The sequence below is a fragment of the Lycium ferocissimum genome, chromosome 9 (assembly GCF_029784015.1).
Source record: "Lycium ferocissimum isolate CSIRO_LF1 chromosome 9, AGI_CSIRO_Lferr_CH_V1, whole genome shotgun sequence".
Lineage (NCBI taxonomy): Eukaryota > Viridiplantae > Streptophyta > Magnoliopsida > Solanales > Solanaceae > Lycium > Lycium ferocissimum.
This window is the reverse complement of record NC_081350.1, coordinates 39,436,088-39,451,313: the sequence shown is the minus strand read 5'-3', so window position 1 is coordinate 39,451,313 and position 15,226 is coordinate 39,436,088. Positions and strand designations below refer to the sequence as shown.

General features: G+C 31.1%; 1 protein-coding gene across 1 annotated transcript; it reads left to right on the top strand.

Moving 5' to 3' along the window:
* The first annotated feature begins 2,324 nt into the window (after positions 1 to 2,324).
* Positions 2,325 to 6,867, top strand: LOC132030714 (probable lysophospholipase BODYGUARD 3). Its single transcript, XM_059420447.1, has 4 exons — positions 2,325 to 3,413; positions 3,514 to 3,842; positions 3,937 to 4,136; positions 6,259 to 6,867. Exons 1-4 carry the CDS (start codon positions 2,822 to 2,824, stop codon positions 6,581 to 6,583), a joined length of 1,446 nt encoding a protein of 481 aa, XP_059276430.1. The 5' UTR covers positions 2,325 to 2,821; the 3' UTR covers positions 6,584 to 6,867.
* The last annotated feature ends 8,359 nt before the right edge of the window (positions 6,868 to 15,226 follow it).

Here is a 15,226-nt window from a genome sequence, read left to right as displayed (position 1 = left end):
TAAACACCTTACACATGTAAAATATTCAAAGAAAGTACAAGCAATTCCCTTCTTAAATCAATTACACAAAAAAGACATTTAAATCAAGATAGAATAGTCAAAGTTCCAACGTTTAAACAATTAGTGTTCTAATAATACTAGTTTATATATTTGTTAGTATTATAACACTAAGATATATGAATTATATATGTAATTATATGCTTCGGTATGGTATTCGGTATTTCGGTATTTTCTTTATGAATACCGAATACCGTACCGAATACCAAATTTTTTAAAAATGCATACCAAATACGGTACCAAATACCATAATACCGAAATCGCGGTATAAAAATTTCGATTTCGATCTGGTAATAGGTATCTACCATACCATACTCACCCCTACCCGTTTCCTCTAAGAATGAAATAAGAAAGGCGAGAGACAAATGCGAAGAAAAAAAGGAAAGAAAGGAAAAAAAATGAAGAAAAAGTCTCACTACCTACGGTTCAGCCTCACGTTATATCATTTAATGGTTCGCTCCTTTTTCTTTAGCTTCGTGGTGCATCCATACATCTCACGTGATCTCTAAAAATTATTTAAGGACCAGCGAATGACGAATTAACACCATACATTTGGAATGTAATTTGGCACAATTAATACGTTATTAGGGATCAAATTACATGTCGAATATATACAAATCGAGGATCAAAAATGTGATTTACTACTATTATTTTGTTGAGTCACACATCAGGGCTTGGATTATCTGTCTTTTTATATAATCTTGGTCAACAATCACCTCTTGAGCTAACTTTTTGAGTTGAGCACGCTAACCGTAAAGTCTAATTTCTTTATAATATTTCCACGAGGGTCCAACCATTTAAAAGATAAAGAAGAAAGATACATAAAATAATTTAATTGAACAAGTCAACACTGTTGGAAGAAGATATAGTGAAGTGCATTTAAAGGAGGAGAGTCGGTGGTGAGGTGGGGTTGGCTCAGTAGTTTGTAGGTGATGGGTGGTCATGGGTAATAAATACAGGAATGCCTTGAGGGCTCCTTCATTTGAAATATTTTTTACTCACATTAATTATTCTTTTCACTACTTTGGCCTTGCCTTTTAGTGATGTATGAAGCACGATACCTTCCAATTTGTGACATAAAAAGTTGAAAATTTTCATTTATCTCCTCCAAACATCAGCTTGTCCCTCTAAAATGTGAAAATTGCATCCATAACTATTCAATGCAGAATATTTGCGAGCTCAGCATCACTACAATATCACTTGTATACATCAGTTTACTACAAATTGCATCTGAACGAACTAGATTCACGATATCAGAAATTAAAATTTAGGCTTCTCTCCCTTTCACACAGAGATTAATCCGGAATTTTAATAGAGTGAGGGTGGATTACAGTTTGAGGTAATGAACAATGGATGCACTCGCAATTACTGTAAAAGGTTATGCGACCAACTGTAAAAGAACAAAAAAAAAAAAAAAAGAGAGAATAATAATACTAATCGTGCATATTCCGACTATAGTAATAAATTAGTAAAAAAAAAATATGACAGAAAATATTAGTTGTCATATATCAAGCACGAGCATAATCAGTTGAAATATTAAAGAGAACACTCCATCTCCATTAAAGCTAAACGAAAGGCCTTGCAAAAACACCAAAACATTGGTTGGAATGTCTCCACTGAATAATATCTCTGTATTCTCAGTTTTTTGAAAAGGAAAAATGAGTTAAATAGTAACTAGTTTCCATTGTTTTTTTTCTTTTTTCTTTTTCTTTTCACCACTCGGATTTTCTGAAATTTGAATACTGAATAATTTATCAAGAGTTAAATAATTTGGTCATGCATGCTGGAAAAGTTTCGAAAACTTTCTAGCATTTAAGATACGTAAAATCTTATGGTATGCTATATTCAATTTGCTACATTAAATCCTATTGTCAGAAATTAGAAATGAAGTAGGGTCAAATCACGTCTTACGTGTGTAGCGAAAATAAATTTATGCTACATTCTATATGATTCATGAACTGTTTATAAGATTATTTTGTGCTTGCCCTTAGATAACATGTGAGCACTTTGATGGGTAAGAGAAGCTCAAAAGTTAATATAATTATCACAACAAAGGGAATGTAATTTTTTCTAGAAGCATTTTATTTCATTCTATCTAACAAACAAAATTCCAGCAACTCATATATCCCAAATATTACAGACTCTTAGGTAGTAACTTTAAGTTAGAGAGGAACAAAAACCGGTTTTTTTTAATATTATATATGCCGGTCAAGTGGTTGCGTTTAACCAAAAAATTAGCTATAAATAGGAAGCTAAATGGAGTACTATGGAGTATAACAAGGGTTGAGGAAAATAATAAAAGTTTACCAAGAGGTTCAACCACCAACAAACTTTTTTCTTCTTCTTAATTTAGTCTTCCGGCAATATTTTTAATGTAACAATGAATTCTCATTGATCTGTTACCAGTAATTACGTGTCTACATCCCCAGTCTCTTTATTTATCCATCTTCTTCTTCTCTCCCACCAAATTTGGAAGAAAAAAAGAAGTAGCCTTTCTCACACGCTTTCCTCAACTCACCCTCATTATCTTCATTTTCATGAGCCATTTGTAGATAATCTTAAAGCTAATATATTAGAAAAGACACGAAAAAGCAAAGGATTTTAGTGGCATTGGCACTTGGGTGCCTTGCCATTGTAAAAAAAAAAAAAAAAACACAATCTTTTTTGTGAATCTTGCCACTCCATTCTTTAGTACTCTTGGCAAAGCTAAAACAGAATCCTCTGTTTTGTGTTTGCGGTGGTGATCAAACTTCAGAAAAAATTCATGGCCGCAATTAAAGAAAATGCTAGATCAAGCCTTCTACTAGTAGGCAGAGTGATGAATGAAGCCATCAGCTTCCTAGTCTTCACTATACTCGACATTCTTGATTTTATCCTCTGTTACACTTACAAAGTAATCGATTTCATAATCGAAGCAGAGTGGAAGCCATGTTACTGCTCGTCAACCAAAGAGGCAATAACGAGCAGTGGCTCAATCTTGGTCTCTGAACAAGGAGAGTCCAAGATTGTGTGTCTGACTTCTTCCAGCAAACTGCATCTCGAAGAAATTTCAGACACACTCTACACTCGGCCATCATTGGTGGCCGAAGTGTCAAAGTCAACGGTCAATGAGCTGAAACGCCGCAAAGTGGACAATGGCGCTGTTATACAACAGTCATGTGAGAAGTTGAAAAATGGAAGTGTCCGTTCAACTTTCTCTGTTAATTCCACCATTGTAGAAATGCTCCAAGGAAAAATGGGTGGCCATAAATCTCATGATCTTACTCCTCGATGGTCGGATTGTGATTGTGATACTTGTCATTCTTGGTCATCTTCTAGCAAAGATTCACTTTTTGTCAAAGTTGATGGTGCCAAAGGTATAACAAATAGGAGTACTACTAAGTTAAACAATTTCTCTTTCTTTTCTTCATGTTCTTGATTTGTTTTTAGTTTTTAACACATTTTGAATATAACCAGAGAACGTGCAAGAAGATGTAATCTTCATTCATGGGTTCATTTCATCATCAGCATTTTGGACAGAGACACTATTTCCAAACTTTTCAAAGGCAGCAAAATCAAAGTACCGGTTTTTTGCAGTGGATCTGCTAGGATTTGGAAGGAGTCCAAAGCCAAGTGATTCACTATACACCATAAGAGAGCATCTAGACATGATTGAAAAATCGGTTTTAGAGCCACACAAAGTGAAATCTTTCCACATTGTGGCACATTCTTTAGGGTGCATTTTGGCTCTAGCACTAGCTGTAAAGTATCCTGGCTCAGTCAAATCCCTCACTTTAATTGCACCGGTAAGGAGCTAGCAGTTTTGAACATGAACCAATTAATTAGTAGTATACCATAAGTTGTTTTATTTTCTTTTTGATGACACATTTATTATGACAGCCATATTTTCCAACACCAAAGGGAGAACAAGCCACGCAGTATATGATGAGAAGAGTAGCGCCAAGGCGCGTGTGGCCACCAATAGCTTTTGGTTCGTCAATTGCATGTTGGTATGAACACATTGGCAGAACCATTTGCCTTGTCATATGCAAGAACCACCGTTTGTGGGAGTTTCTTACCAAACTTGTTACCAGAAACAGGTCTGTTTTTAAAAACATTTTCCTACCAACATTAACTTTTTTGCTCTATGTCCTCCTATCTACTTTGATTACGTTTAATTGTCAAAACTACCCCAATTAGCTAGGAATTTATGGGGTCTAAATGCATTATATGGGCACAAACTGGTCAATCTCTTCCTTATCATTTTGATGTTAAGAGTAAAGGAATTGGAGGCACAAGAATTTAGCATCATTAGGGCTGTACTAACTTGTATTTAGGGACCAGTTGATTTGGTCCTTAATTGTCTTAGGGACCAGTTTATGTGAATTATGATACTGGTAGTGCTACATATTAATTCTTAGACTACATGTTGAGCTAGGAATCATTAGGCGAACAAATAAATTTATTTGGTGTTGTGCTCCTCTTAGTGACATCATACTAATTAAACTTCCCAAAATCTTGACACTTCTTTGTCATAATCCCTTGACTATACTTCCCAATTTTTCCTGGTCCACCTTATTTCTTTTTCCTTTTTAGATAAATTGAATGATGAGTTTCTTGGATCGCCTCATTTAATTTAGGCACATGGTTCACCTAGTAGCTTTGTGTTTAGTTCTTTTTAGGTTTTATGGTTGAGATATGCAAAGACCTATGCATCCCAAAAGTAAAATTACATTATTTTCAAAAATAAATCCATATTAAAATTTCCCTAATGAAGAGAAATATAAAGATATTATCTTTTGTCTCCTTAAAGAAAAATCTATTAAGTTTAATTTTGATTAGTTATTTACCAATTAGGCAAGTGGAGGATTAAAGAGATTTCAGTTCCAACAGAGAGATAGTAAAGGTGCCTTCATTACTCAACGGGGCCCTTCATGAATTTTGCTGTAATAAATGTTTGTGCCTCAGAGATCTAGTCTAGTGAAAAAGATAACAATGGGAAACTCTTTTCGTTAACTCAAACAACGACCCACCAACTGCATCTACTGCTCCAAATTTTTTCCTGTTCTTCTTTTTTATTTTTCCTTAACTTTTTGCATATCGTTTTATGGCATTGTTTCTTCGTCAATGCCATTTCTTTAACGTCATTCATGGGCTTGTCTTGCAATTTTTAAGTGGGGGTTATATATCGTCGTATTCTCTCATAATTACTGGTAGATTTTTTTTATTACAATTACTCATGAGTTTGTGCACGACTCATGAGTTGCAGTTGACTCTCGACCAAATAATAACGTAGAAAGACTGGAAATTAAAGAACAATGAGTACATAAAGTTGGTAAAAAAAGACTAAATTCTTAAAAGGACGAAACGTATACATTGAGGTCAAATGTTGTTGAGAAATTACTAGACAAGGTCAACCACTTGTGTATCTATTCCAAAACCAGAAGTCAATTATAATTAACTCATTTTCTTCTGTCACAAGATTATTTTTCTTCTTAATCTTCTTCTTGTAGCGTGGATGCATGTTTAGTCATCATTTTAGTTAAAAAAAAAAAAAAATTACTCCACTTATATACCGACGGTCCGCGTACTAGCAGTGTAGTTCGAGGTCGAAAAAAACAACAAAAGCTAAATATTAAAAATAATGTTGTTAGCAGGGATCAAACCTAGGACACTAGAGACAATTCTGAACACCCTGGACGCTGTAGCCTAACCTTTTGCATTTGTTTAGGATTCAAAAATTAATATATATATATATATATATACACAAAAAATCTACCCTATATATACACTATAATTTTTTGCCGAGGGTGTTCAACACCCTGCCACCCACGTAGATCCGGCCCTGATGTTATGTAGGTCACCTATGCTAGCTTATATTTAATATTTCATTTGTTCTAGTTTATATGTTGTATTTTCTTTTTTTAGTTTGTCTCAAAAAAAACGTCACTTCATTATTGGGAAACAATTCAACTCTAAACTTCTTGTTTTACTCTACTGAAATAATTAATAGCCAAACAAAAGTTTATGAGTTGTTTTAGACCACAAAGTTCAAAGTCTTTTTTTCTTAAACTCCATGCATAGTCAAATACCTCTACATAAATTGAAACTGAGGAAGTCGAAAATATATGTAAATGACCTGAATAGCGTGAATTTATTTATATAATCAGTGTATAAAAGTTAAATACTTGAGCAAAATTTAACCGAATGCTGTTGATACAGGATTAAGACATACTTAATAGAGGGATTTTGCTGCCACACACACAACGCAGCATGGCATACACTACACAACATCATATGTGGTACTGCTGGAAAAATAGAAGGATACTTGGACATGGTGAGAAACAGGCTAAAATGTGAAGTCACGGTGTTCCACGGCAAAGATGATGAACTTATTCCAGTTGAATGCAGCTACAATGTACAGTCAAGAATTCCTCGTGCACACGTTAAGGTGGTTGAGAACAAAGATCACATCACCATTGTTGTTGGCAGACAGAGAGCATTCGCCAGAGAACTTGAGCAAATTTGGAAAAATTCAACAAATTGATATTATCCCACGACTTGTTTGATATGAAGAAGTTCAAGCTAAGCCATGTGAATTCTCCACAATCATTTTTATTTCCACAAGTAAAAAAAAAAAAAAAAAAAAAAAGCTTTTATCCTATAAACCTAAATTTGGACAAAATGAAAGTCTGATTGAGCTAGTTTTTGTTTTTATTTTTATTTTTTATCCGTATTTTCTTTGTCGATTTGTATGTCGAAATGCAGCTGCATATTCAGATGTAGTCTAGTTTATATATCAGCAAGAAAAAGTAATATGGGATGTGAAAATGTTTCTAATCTTTTTTTTCTTTCTTTCTTTTTTTTAAATTTTTTTTTATAATCTACGATTTTATAAGGGCAATGAATTAATAGTCGAAAGCTTTATATTTACTTATTCCTTCACTTTTACTCATATTACACATTGTAGATTGTTTATTCAAGTCATTTGCACAAGGATGCACTTATACTATATATAATAATCTTTTTATACCATCAGTGTAATTTAATATCTTATAACATGTTACCTATCATTTGTTTGATTTCTCTGTTACTGATCAATGTTATTAAATATAATTAATGTATGTAATTATATCTAATTACTACTTTTTAAGTGACATGATTGTGTAAATTTTCTTTTACACCGTTAGTACACATAATTTAAACTGTTTACAATAATTACATTGCATTAGTCCCCGTCCTGTTTAAGACTATGATAAACGACTGAATTCAATTTATAAAAGCCAATTAAATTAATTAACATTTCATTTCAAAGACTAACTAATCTTACTTTAAAAATTAAAGCTCCAGAGATATGTTAATCAACAATCATGGGAAACACGAAGTAGTGTTTTATAGTAATATTCTGAATGAAACGTTATATGTTCTACTCAATATGCATGTAGCATCAATTATGCCCCAAATAATACTAGATTAGGCATTTGTCTAACAAAATCAAAAAGGGTTTTATTAGGAGAAAATAACAAAATGATCTAAATGTCACTTTATTATAGACAGTAACCATTCCATGATTGTTGAGAAAATTGAATGCCAACCATAAATTACAGAGAGGGGAACATAGACAATACAAGTGTCAGATTGGAGTCCACCTGTCAGCTATTAAACTAATGAATTTAAATTAGTGGACCAAAGTGTCACTAATAATTAGTGTAGGGACTGATCAGATGGCTGAGAGATTCTGCTTATTGGCAGACCAGTGTAGCCACCAAAAATCAAGAGAATCCAACTAGTACTTCTTAATTTCAAAGGGGCAAATTAAAGCAAAATTAAAGAGTCCTCAACATTGACCGTTGGTGATTGGGTGCATTCATTGTTCAGAAAATTTCGAACACGATTTTCTAAAATGTACACTACTATTATTGCATGTTATCTTCACTTGATAATGAATTCTCCCTTTGGTCAGAATTTTTTTCCAAAATAAGCCATTATTTCAGCCAATTTATCAAAATAATACATTCTTTTAAGAATTTACAGTAGAATAAATGTATTCAAGTAAAGAACTCATTAGGCATTGTATTATTCAAAAAATTCAAAAGTGCAAAAAGTTAATGATTAACGGTGTTAAAGGGTAATTCGTTATTGTGTGTAACGTTTTATGGTTACTTTGAGTAACGACTCTAAAGAATATAAAAGCTGACATTGATTGATTTTAAAGTCGTAACTCAGAGTTACAACTTTGGGCTAAAATGTAACTGACAGTAAAGTTTCTACAGAATCCAGGCACGGGCAGTCAAATCCTGCAAAGAATTCTGCAAATTGCATACCCTTCTAATTGATGTACCTATAAAACGTTACCGACAATACTGATTACCCTTAAAAAAAAGTACTGATTAGGATTAAAAAAGTATTGATTAGCCTTACCAAAAAAGTACTGATTAGCTAAATAAAATAACAGTTTTTTCAGTTTCAAAACAACACTAGCAGTGAGAAACTATATGACTAGAAGTTGGTTAATTCTCCCTTTCTTATACATTTTAAAGTGCAAGATGGTTAAGAACCAAAAGAAATTAAAGATACAATGTCTTAAGTTTACGATAATAACTACTAGTAATTAAGACATATATCACGGTCTTTTCATAAATGAAAATTAAGAAGCAATCATCTTTCATATCTACTACTTAACGACAAATACTCCATTTTCTAGAAGCAAAACAACAGCTAATAATGGTGTCCATCAAGCTTTAGACTAAGAGACCTTAGTGAATCATATATATTCCATAAAATAAAGCACTCAAATCAGCTAGAAACCAAATTAATTAACCATAAAACGTTACTCACAATAAAGAATTACCCTTTAACACCGTTAACCATTAACTTTTTTGCCCGTTGAATTTTTTGAATAAAATAATACCTAATACGTTACTGCATAATACGTTTATTCTACTTCTGTAAATTTTCAAAAGAATGTATTATTTTGGTGAATTGGCTGAAATAATGGCTTATTTTAGTAAAAAATTCCTTCAGTTCAAAATAAGTGACCAAGCCTTTGCACATTACTACTATATAGAAGCATGGGTTTCCCCATGCTTCGTCGTCAGTCCTTTTAAAAAAAAAAAAATATTTATAAGGTGGGCCCCATACTAAAAACACCAAGTAATATTAAAAAAAAAAGGGAAAAAAATGTGGACCCCACCATCTCCAAACACAAAGCAATATTTTTTTTTAAAAAAAGTGGACCCCACCATCTCCAAACTCATGTAAAAAAAATGGACCCCATATTAAAAAAAAATGAAGCAATATTTAAAAAAAAAATTGGACTCCATAATAAAAAAAAAGCAATGTCAAAAAAAAAAAAAAACGTGCACCCCATGTTAAAAAATCACACAATATTCATGTAATTCCCAAAGTATCCCCATTAAGTCAAAAATGGTGGATTCATTACCACATGCGTATCAATCCATTAGTGGAAGCAAATGAAATTATTGTACAGCAAAAAACATGGACTCCATATTATTGCTTTTCTTCAAAATGTTAAGTAGCCAAACCATACAATTTCCTTTCTTTTTTTATATTAGCCTGAGATTTAATCTAGATATTTAACTGTTGTATTTTCTATTCCGCCATGTCATTTATTTGTTATGTTTATGTTTACTAAATAAATATACTTAAAATATTTATATTTTAAAATAAGATAGAATTTAATTACTTTTTTTTATTCTTACTCTAATAAATGTCAAAAGAGATTAATGTCATAAAAGAAAAAATAATATTAAATGGAAATCAAATAATTAATAAGGTAAATTAATCAAATTATAATTCTAATTGACGTTTCCTTAAAAAAATCGTGCAAAAGACAACATGACAAGTAAAATGAGCTAAACCAAGAATATTTACCAAAAATTAAAAAATAGTAGTTCTTCGTTTAAATAGAAAATCAAATGTAAAATGAGCTAAACCAAGAATATTTACCAAAAATTAAAAAATAGTAGTTCTTCGTTTAAATAGAAAATCAAATTTCTACTTTGTTTCGTTTTAAACATGTAAAATTAATTTAATAATTTGAATTAGAATTATCCAAATCAAAATTTGATAAAAAAAATAATAAGTATTGTTTAGGTCCAATCTACATACATTAACAATAGAATATTTTACACCTTTAAATTAATCGAATTAAAATTCAAAGTATCAATTGATGCTTAAATATTGTTATTGTTTTATCTCAAAGAGAAAATAATTTCCTTTAAACAAGTCTTCTCTTTTAAAAAGTATTAATAAATTTTTGCCAACTTTGTATTCGTAGCAAACACTAATATAATAAAGTTTTGGATATAGAGTACTAACTATAATGTTATATTAATCGTGCTTTGAACACACACACACACACACACACACACATATATATATATATATATATATATGCATAAAAACAAACAAGAAACTTATGTATGTTTATTAGCAATACAAAATATATATATTATCACTACCAAACACAACTACATACACATGATACACTATAATCCAAAGTTTGGGCCAAAGAATTGACATTTTTACTATATTAGAAGCATGAGTTGGGGGTGGTTTCGTCGTTCACCTCCAACTCATGTTAAAACAAAAAAAAAAAAAAAAAAAAAAGTGGATCCCATACTAAAAATATCAAGCAATATTAAAAAAAAAAAAAAAAGTGTACCCCATATTATAAAAATGAAGCAATATAAAAAAATAAAAAAAAATCGTGCACCTCATATTAAAAAATCAAACAATATTCTTGTAATTCGCAAAGTATCCCCATTAAGGCAATAATGGTGGATTCATTACCACATGCATATCAATCCATTAGTGGGAGCAAATAAAATTATCGTACAACAAAAAACGTGGACCCCATATTATTGTTTTTCTTCAAAAGGTTAAGTAGCCAAACCATACAATTTCCTTTCTTTTCTTATATTAGCCTGAGATCTAATCTAGATATTTAACTGTTGTATTTGCTATTCCGCCATGTCATTTATTTGTTATGTTTACTAAAATAAATATACTTAAAATATTTATATTTTAAAATAAGATAGAATTTAATTACTTTTTCATTTTTATTCTTACTCTAATAAATGTGAAAAGAGATTAATGTCGTAAAAGAAAAAATAATATTAAATGAAGATCAAATAATAAATAAGGTAAATTAGTCAAATTATAATTATAATTGACGTTTCCTTAAAAAAACGTGCAAAAGACAACATGACAAGTAAAATGACCTAAACCAAGAATATTCATCAAAAATTAAAAAATAGTAGTTCTTCGTTTAAATAGAAAATCAAATTTCTACTTTGTTTCGTTTTAAACATGTAAAATTAATTTAATAATTTGAATTAGAATTATCCAAATCAAAATTTGATAAAAAATAATAAGTATTGTTTAGGTCCAATCTACATACATTAATAATAAAATATTTTACACCTTTAAATTAATCGAATTAAAATTGAGCATCAAATCGATTCTTAAATATTGCTATTGTTTTTGTCTCAAAGAGGGGAAAATAGTTTCTTTTTAAATAAGACTTCTCTTTTAAAAAGTATTAATAAATTTTGCAAACTTTGTATTCGAAGCAAACACTAATATAATAAAATTTTGGATACGGAGCACAAACTACAATGTTATATTAATCGTGTTTTGAACACACACACACACACACACACACACACACACACACACACATATATATATATATATATATATATATATATATATATATACAATGCAAATTTATGTATGTTTATTAGCAATTTAAAATATATATATATCACTACCCAAATGCACAACTACATACACATAGATACACTATAATCCAAAGTGCACATGGACATATGCTATCTAGTACATTAAGAAACATCAATTCCTAGAAAAAATAGATATTTTGACTATACTATCCTTAATTAATATTTGCACATTACCAGTGTTCTAAAAAGTTGTTTTGGGGCTAGCCGCAGGAAGAGGCGCAGCAAAAATGCCCTGAGGCTTACATGCGGGCGTAAGTATCATGGGGCGTATGCCCCAATATTTTGGGTGTTTATTTGGGGTGTAAGCCCCGAGAAATTTTTTAAATTTGAGCCAAAATTGCTTAAGAAAACTTTTTTTAAACGTTAAATATCCAAAAGTTAACTTATAGTAAATTCTCAAACTAAAAATATCAAAAAAGTCAAGAAAAATAATCCTAATTGTTTATCCTAATTTCATATTCTTTTCTCTTTGTTGTTAATGGAATAGCAAATACATGTTAGACCTTTGTATGTAAAGTGAAAACTACAAAGCAAAAAAAATTGTCCTCCAATTTTTACTATGCTTCCATGCTTGCATTTTCCTTCTTTATGATTTCTTTTCTTCAAATTTGTGTAGCATTTTTCAATTTATCTTTTTCAAAAACTTTTTCAAAATAGTTTCTAGATTTCTTTTGGTATCGCTCTAGTTTAGATAATACAAGTTAATTTGTCCGCGCTTCGCGCCGTCTTTATATCTTTTTTAATATAAATTTAGTGGTGAATATATAAAATACTTTTAATACCAAAATAAAATAAAATTGTGATAACAAGTTTATAAGGAAAAGTACATTATACATATAAAAAATTGTAATAGAAAAACAAATGCAATAAAAAGTTGTATACTTTTTCACATGAAAAAGTAAGATAATTACATAAGTCGAAAGATATTGAGAGAATCACGATACTACAAATCGATAGTTAAAATTATCTGATAATCATGTTTAAACTTATCATCAAGTAGCAAACGTCCAAGAAAATTTAGTGCTCCCTATGCTTGGTTTCTCTCCTTTCTCTAATGAAATATTTACTATTTGGGTCTGAGGATTTTTATGGATGCAATAAATTACTACCCACAGATTGTTATATAGCCGACCTTCATAATTCACCACTTTTCATTTCCATAACTGATAACGTCCAAATTCACTCCTTAAAGAGAAAGTGTACACGGTCGTCGCAATATAATTTACCGAACTATAAGTTGGGGTCGATCCCACAGGGAACAATATATTAGGCGATTTAAATAAGTAAGGAATTATCACCAACTACGCTAAGCCAAACACTTTTTCAATATTTGATTTTTGTTTTAACAACTAACAAAGATAAAACTAACTAGAAAGCGGGTAAAATGATCAATGGCCACAAGTATGGATAACAAAGGAAATTACGCTCAAGTAACGATCCAATGTATTTCACGATTTTACAACTATGAGTGAGTTTATGTTAATAGATAATGATTTCTAAAATTTCATCAAAAGTCTCTTGACCAAATCAATGAATTTCACTCTAAGCTTTCTCAAGCCTTAGAGTGTGATATTAAGCATAATTAATATAATCTTAAGTAACTTTCCTATCTCTAGCTCAAGTTATTAGATGGGATTTAATGACCCAAACTCTTGTTAATTAATCTTTCTCAACCTCAATCTTCCTCTCTCGAGCTCAAATCGAAGTAAATGGGCGGGTCTTAGGGTTAGCTAATCCCTTAAGATACATTAAAGAACAAGATTAATTAAATCAACAAAGACTCACTTCAATAGCAATAAAAATCATTCAATACATAAGCAAAACAAGAGTTTCATCCAACACTTTAATCATAGAATATTTCCATAAACAAGATTCAAGTGAAGAAAATAAATACTACGCATTAGATATTCATTACAAAGCAAGGAATCAAAGAAATGGAAAAAAGTTTAAGAAAGTTCTCAACTCAATCTTCAAATCTTTAACCCCAATGTGTGGTGCAAAAACCCAAGACTTGTATGAAATGGCCAAAGATGAAAAATAATGCCTTCAAGTCTTGCTTTTGTAGTCCCAAAATTTTCCCACTCAAAATTAGACCAAAACAACCCCTCATTTTCGTTTTTTGCAATTCGGCCCCGTTTTTGCACTGGACAGTTTTTGCTTCTTTTTGACTTTATTTTCACTTGGTTTCTTCCAACGCTCTTCTCAATCATATAAACCTATAAAATGGAAGTAAACGATATTAAATGCACTATTTTCTCAATCAAAACATAGGAATAATCTAAGATTAAAGAAGAAATAAGTTGGTAAAATACCAACTTATCAATAACTTATTAATATATTGGTGTATATGCCTTTAAAAAAATCAAAGCATGATTGAGTATGAAGGCTGTAGGGATGCTTTTTCCCTCCATAAATATAAATATGAAAAGTTGTAAATGTCCACAAATAATGGAATATGAGGTTATAAGATAACAAACATCGTTGAGAGACGGTTCATTCATTAAAGTGTGAATATTATGTTGGTAATCTTTTTTGTTGGTACCGAGTGTCAATATTTATAGCTCAAGATAAGGAAGAAAACTGTCAAAACCTTTTGGCCAACATGGCCTCATACTGCTCCTCTACTTAGCCTGGCTACACAGCTCCATCTGCAAACTAACTACTACATTACTCAAGGGTAGAAGTTCATATTTTGTAATGCTTTTGCTAACTTAGTCTTCATATTTGCTCTGCAAAATATCTCCTGCATTATCAACCTTGTGATCGTGGTTGGCCTTCTCTGCTTGTCCTGAAAGATTCTATAATTCCTTTCTTGTCATATATTGTAAACAGTCCCTGTCAGTGACATCCAATAGATTGTAGCATTTGCAGACTTCCCATTTTAGTTAAGCCACAACCCATACCAGTTCTTCAGCCAAATGTCAAACTTCTCCAGTAGACAGTGGTAACCATAGCTAAACCACAACTCAAAGAATGCACAATGTGAAAGAAACATAAAGATGTCAATAGTGTTAAGAGCAAGACTATCAAATATACGAAAAATTAGGCTTTATACAGAAACATAGTGACATAAGCTCAGAGAGTACCTTGAGGAAAGTCGGGGAGAAAGTTCCCCAAAAGTCAAACAACCGAGAACATCGCTGATTATTTCAACGTATAGGCAAATATAATTCAAAAATATTAGCTCAATTCAAACACCAAAAAAAAAAGTGAAAGGAGGAACATGAAGGCATTTATGTGCTGTTGTTGAAGAGCAACGATTAGGAATTTAACTATAAATCTTCAACTTCTAATTAAAGCAGATTTAATCCCAAGAAATCCGGCTCTTTCCTTGCCTAAAACATGACGCAGCCTCAAGCAAAGTAAAGATAGAAGTTGCAATTGACGATATTGAGTAAACTTTGTAAGTAGGTGAAACCACC

What these genes read in the sequence shown, in the direction of transcription:
- LOC132030714 (XM_059420447.1), top strand. Translation starts at nt 2,822, where the DNA reads ATGGCCGCAATTAAAGAAAATGCTAGATCAAGCCTTCTACTAGTAGGC. An exon ending in CAAAGTTGATGGTGCCAAAG is followed by an intron (nt 3,414 to 3,513) that starts GTATAACAAATA and finishes GAATATAACCAG; the next exon opens with AGAACGTGCAAGAAGATGTA. An exon ending in AAACTTGTTACCAGAAACAG is followed by an intron (nt 4,137 to 6,258) that starts GTCTGTTTTTAA and finishes CTGTTGATACAG; the next exon opens with GATTAAGACATACTTAATAG.